At 39.8% G+C, this 20,821-nt stretch overlaps 1 protein-coding gene across 4 annotated transcripts in view; it reads right to left on the reverse strand.

Annotated features, from left to right (window-relative positions):
- Cad86C (Cadherin 86C) overlaps positions 1-20,821 on the reverse strand; it is a 2,678,031-nt gene that overhangs the window by 1,361,500 nt on the left and 1,295,710 nt on the right. For all 4 annotated transcript variants that reach the window (XM_067760173.1, XM_067760172.1, XM_067760174.1 and 1 more), the window contains one exon: positions 9,265-9,414. In XM_067760173.1, coding sequence (XP_067616274.1) covers positions 9,265-9,414 — 150 coding nt within the window. The remainder of the gene's footprint in view (positions 1-9,264; positions 9,415-20,821) is intronic.

Here is a 20,821-nt window from a genome sequence, read left to right on the forward strand (position 1 = left end):
TAAAAATTGTATGAGAACTAAGCCTATTGGCCACCCAAACAACAACAACAATATGTGCAGTTTAAAAAGAAGTGCAATTTGCACTCAATGAACAAAATAAATTGCAGTCGTACTACCGGTGTAAATGCAAGTTATGTGTATGTGAGATAAAAAAATTGTATTTAACTGAATGTGCGCGTAAATTCAATTACAGATTTCTATCTAAATAACCTTAAGAGATTAAAATTTTTTGCTGTGGATTAAATGAATTTTTTGTGATAAATCCTGCAAAGGTGAAAGTAGAAAAGTGGCGTTTTAGGTTATGTTAACCTTTTAGAGCAGTGTTGTGCTACATTGAGCTGTGTCCGGAAAATCTTACCGCTGGTGGGGGATTATTCCGCATAGTCACAAGGCGTGATGCACAAACTTTAAATAACTGCGTTAAGCGTTTTTTTTTCTATTTTGGACAAATAAGACCTCACTTCACAACAAAATAACTTGCACGATTTTAATAAAGGGAAACACTTTCTACCGATTTATAATTTTATTTCTTGAAATTTTTATTAAAAAGTGAAAAGGAAAACCCTACCTAGCACGGAATGTTTATAAAACCACGTATCTTTTTATCAAAGTGTTGATCCGGGGTAATCGAATGTGATTTAAATATTGTTGTTGGATGTTTCCAAGGTATCACCAAAAGTGTATCAGTTGGTTATTGGCTGTTGTTGTTGTTTTCAATATAAACTCGCTGGTATCACCAAGAAAGTTGTATCACCATGAACAATTGCTGATATTTGATGTTGAAATTAGTGGTTTTTCCTGTGTATTATCACGAGTTTGGAATGCTTCCTTGCTTTAATGCCTAGAGAGTTGAGTGGACTGTAGTTATGTGAGTGGTTCTCTTTACCAGCGTGGTAAGGACCATGAACAAATGCGTGGTGGCAACGGCGCGCACCCAAGTATTTGTTATAGATTGATTAAGGCAAAAAAAGGAAAGAAAATAAGAACACCCAAAGGTTTTGTGTTAATAAAAAAGAATTCACAGTGTGTTTTTATTTAATGTATATAAATACTACAAGTGTTAAGAAAGATTTTAAAAAGTGTTGTGAAAATTAAAATATTAAATATATTTATATTAAAGTTACACTTACGTGAACGTGGGATAACGTGTACCTCCGCTGGCTGCTGGATTTAAAGAGGACGAGCCTCTTTGCGACATAAGCCGATGAACCCACAATACAGCTCCTGCGTTGGGTTTCCGGGCAACAAAGTGTCTGTACCGCGGACTCACAGCGGTAAAAAATCTAAGATACATACGTACTACCACTCGCACATGCCTGTGTGTATTAGTGATCACAAGCATATATGGGTCGTAGTAAACGAAGGAAAATAACCACAGAAAATTATGTTACGAGGGGGGGGGGGGGGAGATATATTTAGGCCTGTGTCCTAAACACTAGGGGTACCATGATCCACGTTTTTGCCTATATCTCGATACCCTAGTGACCCAGGGGTATGAAAATTACCCTCTACTAAAGCACTCAATAACAACTTCCATTTGATATCGATATTCTATAAACACATCCTAGGGGTACCCAGGTCCACGTTTTGGCCTATAGCTCGAAACCCTACTCACCCAGGGGTATGAAAATTACCCCCTACTAAAGCACTCATCAACAGCTTTCATTTGATATCCATATTCTATAAACACACTCTATGGGTACCAGCGTCCACGTTTTGGCTTATATCTCGAGATCCTAGTCACCCAGTCACCTATCCTATATTTCAAGTTAGATCAAAATACACACGAAGTGCAAAACAAATTCTAAATAGGTTCAGTAGTTTAGGAGTCCATTGGCCTCACTTGTGTGACACATGTTTTTTATATATTAAGATAAGCATACATACTCCCATACATATATTTTAAGGGCTTTATGGATATAATAAAAACACGGAATTATCTCAGTTATGGCGGGAACTAGATTTTTTATCTCCTTTGAATTTATATGCTTGGATTTGCGACGTTTATTCGGTTTACACCCGGCGCTTATAGTTTTAATTAAATTATATATTAGTAAAATTATAATTACTTTGGCGAACTTCGCACTCGCTTTTACATAAAATCGCACTGTAAATAAATCGACTTGATCACCACTTCACTCACTTGTACAATTTTTCAACTGAATTTTTCTGCTTTCGCAGACTGCAAGCGACCCAATTAGTGACCGTCAGCTTGTCCGCGATCATCACCGAGAATTTGGTATAAACCAACTCGGGTAATTTGGTACGAATTGGGTCGAACTTCACTCACACATTCACACTCTTTTCTGGCAATAAAGATATATGTAGATATTTGTGTCATGCTTTGATGGGCTAAATACTCAAGTACACAATGTAACAATAAATAGTAATTAAAAAAAACTAAAAAAACACGCTTTTATAGCTAACCGAACTAAAAAATAGAAAATAAGTTTCAATTAAAATCAGTTTATATAACAGTAGTAGCAGGTCACACAATCATTTATAGTTAATCACCTCAAAATAAAATTATAATAAAATTTTAGTTATTAACAGAATAATTTAATTCACAGTAAAACGCGTGGGGTGCATTTGACTACATTTCATATTTTTCCTCTCAGATAGTTGCCAATAGAATGATTGTAACATTCAATATCAAGCACCCCACGCTTTTTACTGTGAATTAAATTATTCTGTTAATAACATAAATTTTATTATAATTTTATTTTGAGGTGATTAACTATAAATGATTGTTTGACCTTCTACTACTGTTATACAAACACTTTTTAATTGAAAATTATTTTCTATTTTTTAGTTCGGTTAGCTATAAAAGCGTGTTTTTTTAGTTTTTTAAACTATAATTTATTCTTAATTTTTTAGTTCAAGTAATTTTAAAAGTTTTAGTCGAGAGTGATGAAACCTCGAAACGCCAGCGGTCCATGGATGAATCCAACCCCACGGCACCGAAAAGGGCCAAGACGCAGGGAGGCTGGACGCGGTCTTTCGCCGAAATTGCCAAGGTTCGGCAGGTCATTAGCATTATAGACGAGAGCAGCGAAGATGGCAGGATCCCGAAACAACAGTGGAAGTGGATCGAGGCCACGCTCGCTACGGTGGCCGTTAAGGTTAAGAAAGACAACCCTGGTCCACCGCCATCTTACACCGATGCAGGGTAGTTCCAGGGCAATATCAAGCTAATTGCCTGTGACGACGCCAGGTCGGTAAACCTCTATAGGGACGCCGTCACACTGATAGGGGTGGTATATCCGGGCGCGCGCCTCAAGGTAGTGGAGGCGCGTGATATCCCCTCACGACCAAGGGCTAGAGCCTGGGTTCCAGTGACGCCAACGGACCCAGCTGACATCCTGGAGCTGCTCCAGAAGTACAACCCGCCACAAGTTTGGAAGTCAACCCGGATAAAACCGAGCTGGCCCTCTTCACGAGGAGGTACAAAGTACCAAATCGTACACCGTCAAGAATTGGGGGTACATTCTTAGCGTTTAGCGATCAAGTCAAGTATTTGGGAGTCATTCTGGAATGGGAGCTTTTATGGAGTGACCATATAGTGGAGCGATTCAACAAGGCAGCAGCAGAGCTGTCACCTGCAAGAGGCCAATTGCCACCTCCTGGGGATTCTCCCCTAAGGTGACCTACTGGATTTACACAGCCATAGTGTCCCCGATTCTTCTCTATGGTGCCTTGGTCTGGTGGCCTGCACTAGCTAAAAGTACCTATCTTAAAATGCTTCAAAAGGTGCAACGGAGTTCTGCATTACCGGGGCTCTCGGCTCCACTCCAGATTCCGTTACATACATACATTTCAATCTATGGTAATTTGGGGTGGTCATAAGTTCAATTGACCTTATGTCCGTTAACCTTATGTCACCTCACCAGCACATTATTGCATTGTCATCGAGCCTTGATACGTGTGCAAAGTTTCTATCAAACTTATGGCTTTCCAAAGTGGTAATAACGCCAATTGACCTTATGACCGGTGACCTTATGTCACCGCACCATCACATTAATGCATTGTCATTGAGCCTCGATACGCGTGTAAAGTTTCAAAATGGTAATAAGGCCAATTAATGCATTGTCATCGGTCCCTGATACGTATGCAAAGTTTCAAATTAATCAGACTTCTAAAACCGGTGAAAATTAAGCTCAAAGATTCCGTTACATACAGGCCCAGCTAATAAAAGCGTGTTAAGAAGCATAAAAAGAAAAGGGCTGCGGTTACAAAATCTATTTTGGGATTCTAGCTTAATTTCCTTAACTACCTCTCTCCTGGTTTGTTTTTTTAATGTCATTAATTTATTGATGTGATTTTCTTTTTTCCATGCTGAGCAAATTTTTCTGTCGAATGCAATATGAGACGTGCCCCACACAGAATGCATTTAGATCCACAGTTGTTTATGCACACCTCTTTTTCCCCACACTTAAGACATCTTTTCTCGGATCAACATGCCTTCTGTGTGTGACCCAACGTTCCACATTTATAGCATTGTCTTTCCATGGGATAGAAATAGTGAATTCCAAGAACTGAATAGTGTAGAACTACTTCTGCTGGGATTTTATCTCCAGAAAAAATAATTTTAACTGACCAGGTCGAAACCCTGGTATCACTTCCCTTACGTTCCTTTTTAGTGAATCTTTTAGCTGACGTTATGGGAGTTTCGGAAATCAAACCTTCTTTGATTTCATCATCCGTATATTCTGGTGGAATGCCCTTAATAACACCGTAAGACTCAATTCTTTGCTCGATGAGAGCAGGTACTTCGTTTTGTCCTCATTCACCATCAAACCCATCTTTACCGCTTCTTTTTTCAGTTTGGAGTAAGCAGAACTAACAGCGCGGGTGTTTAGACCGATGATATCAATGTCATCAGCATATGCCAGTAACTGCACGCTTATATAGAATATTGTTCCAGTGCGGTTAAGTTCTGCAGCTAGTATAATTTTCTCCAGCATCAACTTAAAGAAATCGCACGAGAGGGGGTCACCCTGTCTGAAACCTCGTTTAGTTTCGAACGGCTCGGGGAGGTCCTTCCCAATTCTGAGTGAGATGATGGTGTTGCTCAGCGTCATTTTGCACAGCCGTATAAGTTTTGCGGGGAAACCCAATTCAGACATAGCGGCATATAGGCAGCCCATTTTCGTGCTGTCGAAGGCGGCTTTAAAGTCGACGAAGAGGTGATGTGTGTCGATTCTCTTTTAACGGTTTTTTTCCAAGATTTGGCGCATTGTGAAAATCTGGTCTATGGTAGATTTACTAGGTCTGAAGTCGCACTGTTTACACACTTTCTGTTAATTGAAAACGGCTTTATTCAGAATTTTTTTTGTTGAAATGAAATTGCAGAGAAAAGGTCGTCCGCACTATTTGCTCGCTCAACCCGAAGTGAGAAACGATTGTCAACAAACAGCAGCCTCTCTTAGTGATGTACGATATGCGTAAATCACTGCTAGTCACGCACAGCGATCATACCTTTCCAACAGTTTTTCTTCGTTACTCAGTTTCAGTTGAAACTCTTGATGGTAGCCAGTACTTAACCCATACGCGGACAAAACGGCAAATACCGTCAAATTTAGTTAAAAATACAGCGGCATGACGGGGTTTGCCGTCATGAACTATCTTAGGCATATCACGTCAGTTTTTTATGCGTTCAGTGAGTTCCGTCCTACCAGAACGGTTTAGTTCTTCGGTGGAAAAAAAAGAAAATTTGTAAAGCAAGTGAAAATTATATGAAGAAGTGTGAATATCTACAAATACAAATTAAATTATAACCTACTAATTGAGTTGTAAAATAAGTCTGAGAACTGTGCGTTCTGTTTTAATAGAAACAAAAATGGATGGATACTACAAACAACGATTCTTAAGCTTTTTGAAGAACTCGATTCTGATGCTGAATTTGAAGTTGATCCCCTCAGCGAAGACGGAGAGTACGGCAACGACCCGGACTAAGTGCCAAATAAGGAACTTGAAAGATCTCGAGGTTCAGATGACGAGTCGATGAGGAAAATGGACCACAATGTAGCACACCGAGAGTTGCAAGTACTGAAGATTATGAAAAAGAAATCGGGCAGGACGATGTCGATTTGTATGTCCTCGATGAAGCAGATGTGAATTCCGATGAGAGTTCAGATGATACCTCAGAAGAGGGGCCGAATCTTAGTGAGGCAGAGCTTGGCGCAGAGTAAACCGTCAAGACAGGATTTACAGGTCTGCCCTTTGTTATAAACTTTGTCCATAAATAGGACATGACAGAAATATCCGCAAATTTAAATATATTTTTTATCAAAAAATTTCAATTGTTTAGTGATTTAAAATATTTTATTGAAATCCCGAAGAGTTTATCTCTATTGGATCCGAAGATATGGCAAGTGACCCACGGAAACGTAACCCCAAAAACCATTGTCTGCGAAAGGGTTAACATAGGTCAATCAAAATAATCTAAATAAAAGATTTGTAGGAATCAGTTCGCCTACCAGTCAGGGAAATCCACGGAGACGGCTATAAATAGCCTCACTGTAAAAATCGAAAAGGCTCTAGATTCAAACAATATAGCCCTCAGCGCCTTTATTGAATTATAAGGGGCTTTCGGTAACACAACACATAAAGCTATGATTGACAAGAACATACGCTCTATGATAATTCGATGGGAGCTCTCCATGTTAAAGAGTAGAAAAATCCACTTGGAACTGGGAGGGACATCTGAATCAATTGCGGCCACAAGAGGATACCCACAAGGAGCTGTTCTCTCCCCTCTCCTGTGGACCCTGGCCATAGACGACCTCCTTCAGTTAATGAAAACCAAGGGATTTGACGCACACGGATATGCAGATGACCTAGTTATTTGCATCACAGAGATGCACGAGGAAACAATATCAGATCGCAAGTAACAAGCCCTTCCCATCATAGAGAAATGGTGCGATACCAAAGGATTGTCTATCAATCCTAACAAAACTGTCATAGTGCCTTTCTTACTTACTTACTGAATTGGCTCTTAACCGTCTAAACGGTTATGGTGGTCCAACAAGGCGCGCCAGTCGCTCCTTCGCTCCGCCAACCGGTCCCAATTGGTAACAACAAGGGAGTTTAAATCGTTTTCCACCTGGTCCTTCCAACGGAGTGTGGGCCCTCTACCTCTGCTTCCATAGGCGGGTTCCGATATAAACACTTTCTTGGCCGGAGCATCATCCTTCATTCGCATAACGTGGCCTAGCCAGCGCAGCCGCTGCGTTTTAATTCGCTGGATTATGTTGATGTCTGCGTATATCTCGTCCAGCTCATCATTAAATCTGCTTCGGTACTCGCCATCGCCAACGCGTAGAGGTCCATAAATCTTTCGAAGAACTTTTCTCTCGAACACTCCCATAGCCGCTTCATCTGCTGTTGTCATGGTCAGTGCCTTTCACCCCGAGAAGAAAAGCTTCCATCCCAGAACCATCCCTAACAAAAATACAATTCTCAATGGAGGCAAAATACCTAGGGGTCACACTGGATAGAACCCTACCGTGGAATGCTCATTTGGATACTATCCTAAACAAAGAAACAAGAGCTTTCTTTGCCTGTGCTTGACTTTACGGCAAAACAAGGGGAATATCTCCAAAGAATGGCAACAAAAAAACTAAGCAAACTGCATCTACTAGTTTGCATTGGCATAACGGGTGCGATGAGAACGTCCCCTGTTGATGCACTTAGTGCTCTAGTGGGAATACCTCCCTTCCCTATTCTGATAGAGAAAGAAGCAACACTGGGCGCACTAAGACTTCAAAATATCTTGGAGTTGAAGCCAGGAAACATGATAGGGCATATGAAAGTAATCCCGAATTACAACTGCGCGACGTAATGTCCCCTAAGCTCAAAATCTCACGGAACTTTGAAATGTCCATTGTGGACTGGACCCACTGAGAAAGAGGGAATCCCTATAATTACCATGACTCAGAGGTCTGGTTCATGGATGGATCGAAATTCGTTGACGGAAGAACGTGAACTGGCCGAACTTCAAGAAATCGATACCAATGGGATGCTACCCCACCATATTTCAGGCAGAAATCCATGCAATAGAAGTCTGCGGAAGAGAATGTCTGCGAAGAGGCTCAACCTCGAAGACAAGGTTTTGTTAGGTTGGGTTCCCAGACATAAGGGACATGAAGGTAATGAACATGCAGACTACCTAGCAAAGCAGGGTACTATAGCAGCATTCTTGTTCCACAGCTCTTCTGTGGACTCACAAACCATAAATAACTGGGAAACTAAATAATTCAGATGTCAGTGGATTGACTGCCCAGGGCAAAGACAGGCCAACTCTTTATACTTCCGGCAACGAAAGTATCAACCAAACTCATCAGTCTAAGCAGGGAGGACATAAGAACTCTCACTGGGTAGTATACGGGACACTGTGGTCTACGATTTCACCTTAGTAAGTTAAATCTATCCGACACTCAAATTTGTCGTTTCTGTGAGCTTAAAGATGAAACGCCGGTTCACATTCTCTGCGAATGCGTCGCTCTGGTAAGGCAGATACTCTCCCGTCTAGGTGGTGTGACTCTTAATCCCTATGTGATATGGAGTAGAAAGCCTGAAAAGGTACTTAGATGCTTTAAAAGCCTCCACATACAAAGTTATCCTGAAAGGTCATGCATCTATTGTGCACAAAGGTCGCAGTGCTTTCAGGCCTAAAAATTATAATAATAGTGTCAAAAGCGTACTGCGCCAGAAGCAAAAATGTCAAAGCAGCTAAAAAAGTACCAATTAGCTGATTTTCTTCCACCAACTATATGGTTCCCCCGGTGATGAAACTGTTTAGCCAGTTTAATCGTTTTTTCAAGCTCGCTTGCAAAAAAGCAACTAATGAAAAATTTTCAAGATCGATCATATATATATAATGTATCCAATACAACCGATTGTTCCTATAAGAGGTTTTACTTAATTCCTTCCTAGTTGTCTGAAATAATCGTCAAGATCAGTCATATATAAAATATACAACCATACAACCGTTTGTTCAAATAAAAGGTTTAATACAATGTCTAACAGGTAGAAGCTTGAAATTTCACAGGATGTTTACAAATATGCATTGTTGTATGAAAAAATCGCCAAGTCAGTCGTATATAGAATATATATCCCATACAATTGAGTGTTCAGATTTTATGAATTTTTAATATCTCGACGCATTATTGTTCAGTTATATTTACCTTAGATGTAATTCTTTATTTTGTACTTTAAAAGTAATATTAAAATATAATCTGTCATTTAAGTGCATGGTCTTACCGTATCGCCTGGAAGTATATCAACTGACAGTTTTGTCACAGGTGAAGCTGAAGTAAATACGGGCGGTTGATCCTGTACATCTTGCACAATGACTACAACATCAAGGCCAGCTATATTTCGACTGTCTTGTCCGGGCTCGGCATATGCATCCTATTAAAATAAAGCACATATGTATTAATCCGGTAGCTGAAGCGATTTAAAAAATTCCAAAAACTTAGAAGTTGGAATCTAAAAGCCAAGTCACATTGACAGTTTTTCATATAGATGCGTTTATTAAAATCTTATGCATTTTGAATAGATTGCACGTATTTTTATGGAGAACGGCAGGTCGAGCGACACTAGCACCATCTGATATAAAAAAGTAGCCATCTTCCAGCATTTGTTGCAAGCAAAGCATAAGAAGGATAATTTGATTTGGCTAAAGCTGATTTCACATATTGCAAGTGAAATTATTAATCCCACTTGCTGGTACTTTTTTCATTTCGAAAACCGCCACGTCATCATCGTCAGGCAATTTCGTAATGTTTATTTATTTCGACAGGTTTCACCAGGGATGGAACCGTGTTAAAACTGCTGATATCACAATCACCTAACCATTGGGCTATTGTGTTGTATTTGCTTTCTCGGCTAATTTCAGTTTTATCCCATTTTCACGCTCTCGCACAATTTGAGACATTCTGTCTTTACATTAATTTGTGCTAGGCGTGTTTTTTTATGCCCAGCTGCACTTGTACACAGGGTATTATAACTCTGATTGGATAACGGTTGGTTGTACAGGTATAAAGGAATCGAGATAGATATAGACTTCCATATATTAAAATCGTCAGTATCGAAAAAAAATTTTGTTGAGTCATGTCCGTCCGTCCGTCTGTCCCTTTAGACGATAACTTGAGTACATATTGAGATAACTTCACCAAAAAAAATTTGATACACGCTTATCTGGACCCAGGATAGATTGGTTTTGAAAATGATCGAAATCGGATGATAACCACGCCCACTTTATATATATAAAACATTTTCGAAACAACAAAAAGCCTGATTATTTAGTAAATAATACGCCTAGAATCTTGAAATTTGACTTGTGGACTGATATGGAGTCTTCATAAAAATTAAAAAAAAATTTCAAATGGGCGTGGCACCGGCCACTTGTGATCAAATCAATTTTACAAATATTATTAATCGTAAATCAAAAATCGTTAAACCTATCGTGAGAAAATTCGGCAGAGAGGTTGCCTTTACTATAAGGAATGCTTTGAAGAAAAATTAAAGAAAGCGGTTAAGGACGATGCCCACTTTTATATAAAAGATTTTTAAAATGGTCGTGGGCGAATAAAATTAGCTATAACTTTGCAAAAAAGACCTTTATATCAATGGTATTTCATTCCCCCAGTGGATTTATAACAATAAAAAGGAAAAACTTAAAATTTTAAAAAATGGGCGTGCCCTTTTATTGCAAAGCAATTTTCTATGTTTCGGCAGCCATAACTCTAAGAAAAATTAGGTCAGAATAGAACCATATGAATATGTATTATTGCGCAGCCTTGTAACCCTATTAAGCACACAAAACAAACAACAACAGCATTTCAAGTGTACAGCTGGGTATGTAATGTTCGGTTTCACCCGAACTTAGAGTTCCTTACTTGTTTGTTATTGGTATTGTACCACACCTCTTCACTGCAGAAGATTGTTTGTGTACTGTATTTAAACTCGTGCTCAGTTTATATAGTTATATGTTTGTATGTTTAATGGTGTGTTCAACTTTACTTAAGATTTTTAAGACTTGATAAGCTTAACACCGGTAAATAATAATTGTTATTCAATTATTATTTTTGGTTTTATTGGGAAAAACTGAAAAGAAGGAAAAATTTACTGGCATATTGCGATGGTACCATTTCGAAAACCGCCACTTCATCATCGTCAGGCAATTTCGTAATATTTATTTATTTCAACAGGTTTCACCGGGAATCGAACCGCGGTCAAACTGCTGAAATCACAATCGCCTAACCATTGGTCTATTGTGTTGTACTTGTTTTCTTGGCTAATTTCAGTTTTTTTTATTCTTTTCAGTTTCTCCCAATAAAACCAAAAATAATAATTGAATAACAATTATTATTTACCGGTGTTAAACTTATCAATTCTTAAAAACCTTAAGTAAAGTTGAGCACACCATTAAACCAGTGTTTTAAAATGCTGAACTAATTTTCAGTATTACAAAATTGCTTGAATTTAAATTTTGAAAATATTTCAGCAACAGAAAAAAGCAAAGCAAACAATTTTTTTTTTTTTTTTATTTTACTTCAGATATTACTTGAATGGATGCGAGCTGTCGTCGTTAGCAAAAAAAAAAGAAAATTTTAATATTTTACTGTGCTTTGAAGCTATAAGTATTTCATGATGAACTATTTTTAGTAAACATTTTTCAGTTTTTTAACAGCCGAAATTCTGGTTTCGAATTACTTGCTGAAAATAAGTAAAATAAAATCTTTTTTTACTATTTCAGCAAAGGGACATACAAACAATTGTACGATGTATTGTTCGTAATAGCCATCTACGAGTAGGTATTTCTTGTTTTTATGTTGTTCTAACCCCCGACACACATATATACGCATGCTTCTACTAAAAAAAAGACAAATACATACGTACGTACAAAATCTGCACCTCCACCGGTAGCTTGCATATGCACTGGAGTCACTCGGGGTTTTTTCCGGGACCAAAGCATGGCATTTCAATGTAGCATGGCTGAATTTCTCTCGGATGGTTCAAAATTTGTCACACAATGAGTAGCTCCTTGTGGAGAGACTATCCTTCGTTCGGCCCTAGATACCAGCACTGCCCCATCTACCTAAGAAATATATATTTATAAAACGGGCAAATATATGTCACATGCAAAACGCGATATTTTAGGCTAACCCCTAATACTTGTTGTCGACGCGATTTCTTTAAAACATGTATGGCTCCTTTCTGTTCACAACCAAGAGCGATTCACACCGCGTGGTTGTTGCATCCCTCCCACAAATTGTCATCCTCCCAGCAGCTCCTTGCAGCGGGACTGCTCCATATTCTCTTGCTCCGGGAAGGTATCGAATCAAATTCTGGTCCGTCTCCTGACGCCGGTCCTGAGAAATAGTTTTGCTGCATCTGGCGGAAAAGAATCTTTTTAGGACGGCCATACACAGGATTGTCATACAGGGTCATACAACAGGTTGTTCTGGGCTTGACCCCAAAACCCGACGTCCACGTAACCTTTATAAATCTTTTGTGGCTCCTTGCTGTTCACGTCCAAGGACGTCCCGTAGTCTATGCCTTAGCGCCTCCCCCCCCCCCCCCACTACCCTCCAGCAGCCCAGCTGCTCAGCAAGCCACAACTAGTACCCGCTGCTTTTCGCGCCCCGCGGAGCCAACAACTCAAACAGCTACTACCACTCATAACTACTATCTTCGTAGTAGAGTCGGTAGCAATGCTGAGCATCAGCCCCTGCCCCCGTCTCCTCCCCCCTCTTTTCCGGCAGCAATCGTGTAGGTCAGGGAAACAGGCTCTTAGTCCCTAACCCCGTTTGCACCTTTTGCCAGTAGAGAATATATATGTTTGCGACATCCGCCCAATGCAGCTCCTGCCTTGGGCGGTGCCACTTTCCTAGATGTTCTGGACTCCGCGACGGCAACCCCCCGACGGGTTTCATTGCGCCATGTTGCCAGGTCGCAAACCCCAATCTACCGGGTACCCCAATGCTTGCCCAAAGACGCCCAGTCCCAGGGCCACAACAGCAGTTGCGTCCTGGCCTTCCTCAACCCAGGCGTAGTCACCCGTCACATACTCGCAGAGTGGCGACGTCTCCCCCTATGCACTTCAGAATTCTGCAGTTAAACTTTAATGGACTAACTGGGAAGATCACGGAGATAGTCGATTTCATGAAGCGGCACAACATCCGCATTGCTGCGATTCAAGAGACTTAACTCACAGCAAGATCTGCACTGCATACCTGTTCTGGGTATAATGTCCACAGAAAAGATCGCATGAGCGGAAATCGAGGCGGCCTCGCGTTTATCATACACCACTCTGTGCAATATCATATATTTGATCCTGGCATCGACCGCAGGGACAATGTCTTAGAACGTCAAGGCCTATCTGTCCGGTCAGGCGATGCAAACCTAGAAATCATCAACATCTACATCCCTCCTGCCACCTGTTGCTCCAGTGGATACCGCGCTAATATTAGCGCCTTACTCACTGGCAACAATCGCATTATCCTAGGCGAATTTAATGCCCATCACGATCTATGGCATTCAAACTTGCGGGCGGACAGTAGAGGTGAGATGTTGGCGGATCAAATAGAAGAAACGACGTTCTGCACAATAAACGGAGACGCCCCACACGTATGGTAGGAAGCTGTCACAGTTTCGCCGGATATCTAAATCGTGAGCACAGAACTCGTAAACTGCGTCAACTTGCAGCCGACTTCATCGGTACAGAAAAACGCACTTTCATAAACTTTAAAAAAGGAAAGTGGGACGAATAAAAATCTTTTACAGATAACCTCTTTGCTGCCCTCCCTATCCCGACTGATGGCCGCCAAGGGGAGCGTGCTTTCCGCAAGGTCATTGAATCCGCCTCGGCACGTTTCATTCCCGCCGGGAGAATTCCCGAAATTCGGCCCCAATTCCCGGCGGAGGCCGCAAATTTAGCGAGAGAACGTGACCTTATGAGACAGCTCGACCCGGGTGACCCCAAATAAGGGATATAAAACAAGGCATCAGATTGCTTGTGGATGAACACAAGCGGGCGAAATGGGAGCAGCACCTAAGAGGTTGTAACCTCTCTGCCGGTGTGGGTAAACTTTGGTCCACCGTAAAGTCCCTATCGAATTCGTCTAAACACAATGACAAAGTTTCCATCGCCTTCGGCGATAAAGTGCTGTGGGATTCGAAAAAATGCGCGAGCGCTTTCTGCCGTCAATATGCAATGCATTCTACGGTCGACAAAGATAGACGGAGGGCCAACAGATACGCACATAAACATATTTTCAGCGCGTCACCAATTACCATCACCGCCAGAGAGGTTGAAGATGCCATTGGTCACGCTAAACCATCCAAATCAGTGGGGCCAGACGGCATAGCCATGCCGATGCTTAAAAGCCTAGGGAAAGAGGGTTTCAAATACTTAGCACATGTCTTCAACCTGTCTCTTTCCACCTTTGTCATACCCGAAAAATGGAAAATGGCCAAGGTGGTCCCGCTACTAAAGCCTGGGAAACCAGCTAACATAGGAGAGTCGTATCGTCCGATATCTCTCTTATCGCCAGTAGCAAAGACGCTTGAAGCCATTTTGCTCCCCTACTTCCAAGCAAATTTGCAGCTAGACTGTCATCAGCATGTCTTCAGAAAACTCCATAGCACCACCACCGCGCTAAATGCCATCAGCACCCAGATAAATTGCGGTTTAAATCAAAACCCCCACCATAGAACAGTATTCGTAGCGCTATACCTATCAAAAGCTTTTGATACGGTCAACCATGGCACGTTACTGCAAGACCTGGAAGGGTCTACCCTTCCCCCATGTCTTAAAAGGTGGAACGCAAATTATCTGGGTGGTCGGCAGGCATCGGTGCAATTTAGAAACGAAACATCAAAACCAAGAAGAATTAAACAAGGGGTGCCACAGGGGGTTTCCTATCCCCACTTTTGTTTAATTTCTACATATCTAAGCTACCTTCACCACCAGAAGGAGTCACTATCGTTTCATACGCCGATGACTGCACAATAATGGCCACAGGCCCAGGCCCACAGATCGATGAGCTCTGCAACAGAATAAATGGCTACCTCCCTGATCTCTCCAGTTTTTTCGCCTCGCGAAACCTGGCATTATCACCGACTAAATTTTCTGCGACCTTATTTACAACGTGGACGTCCCAAATGTCGACCATTTTGAACATCCACGTCGATGGTACTACGCTACCGACTGTCCTGCACCCCAAAATCTTGGGTGTGAAATGTTGATCAGGATCTACATTTTGGTGAGCACGCAGCCGCAATTGTTCCGAAAATCCAGAGCCGTAACAAAATCCTCAAAAACCTTGCTGGCAGTACCTGGGGAAAAGATAAAGAAACGCTCATTACTACATACAAATCAATTGGCCAGCCGTTCACGTGCTACGAGTCACCCATATGGTCGCCAAGCCTGAAAATTATCCACTGGAAGAAGCTACAGGCCTGCCAAAATACTGCTCTCAGAATCATCGCCACGGGCTGCCTTCTTATGTCCCCAGAACACCATCTACATAATGAGGCGAGAATACTCCCCATCAGGGAGAGAAATGAGATGCTAACCAAACAGTTCCTGTTGAATACCCGGAAACCTGGGCATCCAAACAGACATCTGATTGATGAGCCAACACCGCCTAGGGGCTTAAGGAGTCATCTCCGTAAGCATTTTGAGGAAATACGGCACCTGAGAACTCAGCCGTATGAAGCAAAAAAACACAAGCAGGTGCTTGGTGAACTCCACAAACAGGCATCGGACCTTTATGTCAGGAATTGCCCGGTGAATCCAGTACTCAAAGAAATTACCCAAAACTTGTTGAAGAGGAACGCATACTCCCCAGGGAAACGCGTGTCACTCTTGCTCAACTTCGTTCTGGATACTGTAACAGGTTAAACTCTTACCTATCCAGAATCAACCCCGACATACAAAATGTATGCCCCGCTTGCAATTTGTCCCCACATGACACCAACCATCTCTTTAATTATAATGTAGAACCAAGGCCCCTAACACCCCTTTGATTATGGTCCACCCCTGTTGAAACAGCAAGTTTCCTTGGACTCCCGTTTGAGCGTATTGATGACAATTTGTGATCGGTCGTGGCTGTTAGGTGGGGCGAAGCACTGCTACAACAACAACAACAACATTCACACCGCGTTTAAGTGCACCTCCGTTCCTTCCTCATCAGTTAGCACCAAAGCTGGTCTGATAGCAAAATTCTCGTTTGTTGCTAATTTTTGTAATTTTTTTTTTTATTTTTTTTTTAATTGATCTATTGCCTTCAAGTCGGGAGCAATATCTTCACTTTTATTTCAAAAAAATTTTTTTTTGTATAACTTCTCGGTTCACTTTTATAAATAAACCTTCCTTTTTTTTGATAAATTTTATTCAAAAATTTTGTTTTTGTAAGTTTTCAAAGTTTCACATTTACTTTTAAAATAAAATTTTTTCTTAGTTTGTTTGACGCGGTGCACGGCCGGGATAAACTTTTGTTTGATTAATAAAAATTTTTTTTTCCAAAAAAAGTTTTTTTTCTTTTTCTTTCTTTTATAAAGTTGTTCACGAGTTCATAAAATTTTAGTTTCTTTCTTCGCTTTTGATAAATTTTACATAAAACATTTTTTTTTTCAAAGTTCACTGTCAGTTCTTAATTTTTATTAACTTTAATAATTTGTTTTGTTAGCTTTGCACACAAGACATTTCAAACGTATCACAGTCCAACTTTTTGCAATCCATTTCCAAGCTCGGTAACCGCCGCAATTAAGCCACTTGCTCTCCAAAAAAAATTGTTTTCGAACTATTTTTTATTCACAAAAATGTTTACGAGCTATTTTTCCCCGTTGATCGGCTGTTTTCGAACTATTTTCCTTTGTATAGTTTTATATTTTTAGTCTCTTCAAACCTATAGAATTTATATTTTACTCCCATACTTCCCGCTCTTATTTTAATAAGCAATCTCTCACACAATTCCTGCAACATTTTCCTACAAAACTCCCACAGTGTAAGCCCTGCTGTTATGATACCTGTTACCATCTGTTCTCACTTCTGTTATTAGAATTTATGTTTGAACTCATTAATGTAACATTAACTTGAACTTCGAAACTGCTCATATGCTGTTAAACCATCTATTTGGGCTTGCCCTGTTAACATACTACAGGTTTGCTATACCGTATACCACCTACTAATAAACGAGAAGCATTTCCTATTGCTACCGGAAATAGAATGCTTATGTCTGGCGGATATCAGTCGAACCTCACAACACAGATCGTTTGCTCCTGCTGATATGAATACAAAGAGAGAAAACGGTCTGAAGCACTAAATTCATAATCTTTGAGTATAAAATTACCATTCCAGGGAGAGTCAAAAAAATGATATCATAACTGTGGCTAATTACCACAAATCTTTTGCATGATATGTTCCTGCGACTTTGCCATCTAAGTCTTCCAAAAGGTAATAGCAATTTCCCTTCACGGCCTTAACCCTCGCTTTTACTCCAGTAGGTGCTAGCTTAGCATTAAAGTTTTTGATTAGATTGCTCTGTGCAAAGTTTCGACGCGTTACTATTTGACCCACTTGAAAACATCTAAATCTCCAGATTTTTCTTTATTACTTCCCGTATTAACTGAAAATTGTCGCTACGCTCCAGTTTTACCGTATTGTCACTAAGTAGATTCAGATTCCGCAGAAGCTTATAATCAGCGGCGTAGGTAATCATGTGCTGTCCAAACACTGCGAAATACGGCGTATAACCTAAAGATTGGTGCAAGCTGTTTCGGAGTGCACAATTAATGTTGCTGGTAAATGCATCCCAATCTCGCTGATCTTTTCTATATAGCTTCTTAGGGCTTCGTTGATGGATCTGTTAACTCGCTCAGAGGCATTAGACTGAGGGGAATAAACAGCTGTTGTGATGTGGGAAACACCATATTTTTGCAAAAAATTCTCAAACTCTTTACTTTTAAACTGGCTACCATTGTCGGTTACGACACTTCCGTAATACCAAAACAATCAAAAATATTCTCTTTCAAATATTCTATTATTAAATTCGATGTAAATTTGTTTACGGGCTTCAAAAATACGAACTTCGTGAGATGATCAAGTGCAATTAGCAAGCCAATGTTACCCTTTTTGGAACGCGGAAATGGTCCTATCAGATCCATATATAAAATTTGAAAAGGCCTATCTGAAACAATTTGCTGATCCATTGGTGGTCTTAATGACTTTGAGAGTGTTTTCGACGTTTGACAGCTCTCGCAGTTTAGTACAAATTCGCGTCTCTGTATGACCCTGCCGGGCCAATAGAACCGACATCTAACACGTTCTACAGTTTTTGCTATCCCGCCATGCGCTGCTGATGGTTGCTCGTGGGCAGCAGAAATCAAATTGTGACGTAATTCTGTAGGCACATATAATTTCCAAGCATTGTCATCGGTATCGCTGTTTCCAGTTGCGAATTCGGTACGATGATAAATGTCCCCATCAATGACTTGGAAGTCCGGCAAATTTGAGGAATGAAACCGAAGCTTTAACTCCTCATATTCCGGCGAGTTAAAGGCATCGGAGCCTAAATCATTTTCGGGTAGGACTGGAAGTTCTATTACACTAATTTCGGACTCTGGCACGTCCTCATACATTCGAGACAGGGCATCCGCAATTACGTTCTCACTTCCTTTTTGTGCTCAATTGAAAAGTTGAAGCCTTGCAGTTGTATGGCCCACCTCGCTAGTCTCCCGCTAAGATCCTTTTGTTGCATGAGCCAACGCAAACTAGCGTGATCGGTCACAACCTTGAATTCCATCCCTTCAATATACATTCTAAACTCCTGCACTGACTTTTATCTCGGTTTCTCATAAAAAAAAATCAAACAGAGATTTACAAAAAATTTTAATTTTGAGGCCGTCGAAGGGTTAGGCTCATCCAAACCAAACAATACCCAAAAGAACGCATCAAATTTACTACGGAAATAAAGAAGGAAAGCGTTAACTAATGCACAACTACCTGTCACGCGTTGCATCGTTTGCGGTTCTTCTGGCAGAGGTTGAAGGCTAAGCTGTCGTTTTCCTTCCGTCTACACCCACCCAACCTGCTAAAAGAATGGTAAAAGTTGTTCTCTTAGCACACACATACTCACCATTGCTCCTACCACAAATATCCAATAGAAGTTAAACCCTCATTTTTCTTTACCAAATCCTTAAATTTTAATTAACGTTTGTTCAATCATACATTTCATTGTTTCTATATCTACTACCACGCTAGACTTGAATTTTTATTTTTGTATTTATTTATTACTTTGTGCTATATATATTTATGTACATATATGTTAACCTACCTAAACTGTTCCTTACATCATATATGTTAGCTTATATTTAAACATGTTTATCGAAATCGAATTCTCAATATTTCATTTTATTTCGAAGTCTCTCAATTCAAAAAATTAAGTTCACAAATTTACAAAAGCATATATTTAAATTAATTCTCTTGAGCAAAAAAACACTTCTCTGGTTTCTATGATTTCTTTACATTCTCCAAAATTCTTCTCATCTCTTATCATTAGTCAAACATGTTAATTTGAGATTTCCTCACTAAATACCATTTAAACAAAATCGCTCAGTATACAAATTCTCTTATTACCCTACTACTAATTCAAAAAAAAAAAAAAAAAAAAAAACAATGTTATTTCTCAATACTGTTTCTCTCACATTCAACATAATTCATATAACCAGAGATCTATGTAAATTCATATTTCACATAGTTTCAAACATATTTATACATCGCTCTCAGTTTGCGAGTGAGCGAGAATCACCGCTTGCACTTAATATGCAGTATGTTCACACTCGATGTTGCGCTCTCATATGCTCACAACACTTAGAATTAATTGAGTTGGTGCATGGAGTATGAACCAACAACGAAAGAAAATTGAAGTTAATGAGCAGCTGAGTATGAGAAGTTAGAAAACATATTTATGAAATTGAAATTCTATTTCAAATTAAAAGAAGGAAAGCAAAAAAATCTTTAGCAGAAAATCGAAATTATGTGAACGCTGTAACATAGCCTTCTTGCAACATAAACTGATTTAACGATGTTACATGGCCCAATTAACAGAGCAGCACAAAAAAACAAACAAAAGAAATTCAAAACCTCCTGCAAAAGTTTATTAATGTTCATAAAAAAAATCTGTATTATTAATAAATTTTTTTTTTTTGTACTATTTTTACCGTCAAATTTCTTGTAGAATCTTGTGACGATGTAACCCCTCAATTGGTGCAAATAAAAACATGAATTGCTGTATGGATATTAAAACAGATATACAGACCGGTTAATTTTTACTGTGATAACTTACTTTTTCTTCTCATTAAGGTGATAATTTTAATGAAAAGAAAAACAATGTGTCGAACATTCATCGCAAAAATAAAGTGCAAAAGTTTAAGTATTATCAAGACGATTTGACAGAGAAAGCAATTAAACCAACTGATTTGATAAGTTAAGCTCTCTGCATTTACTCATTTAATGAGTAGTCCGCCTTAAACCAATAAAATAACAATGACTTAGTAAGTCAGCGTAGTTAATCAATATTTAACTGGTCTGATATACGTACATGTCAAAGATGAGAGGCACTTACCGATTCATCCTCCTTCCGCTGGCCAGTTGATGGGGTGTTGACGTTTGTGGCTATAAAATTTTTGGAAGAAAACACAATCACTTTTTTATTTAGCACCTTTTCCTAACATACCCATTTGTGGTATGTTTTCTTGGGCTTTTGGACTCGCTCGCTCGCCCACATTCAACTTTTCACAATTAAAT

Source organism: Eurosta solidaginis, chromosome 1, assembly GCF_040869045.1.
Source record: "Eurosta solidaginis isolate ZX-2024a chromosome 1, ASM4086904v1, whole genome shotgun sequence".
Classification (NCBI taxonomy): Eukaryota; Metazoa; Arthropoda; class Insecta; order Diptera; family Tephritidae; genus Eurosta; species Eurosta solidaginis.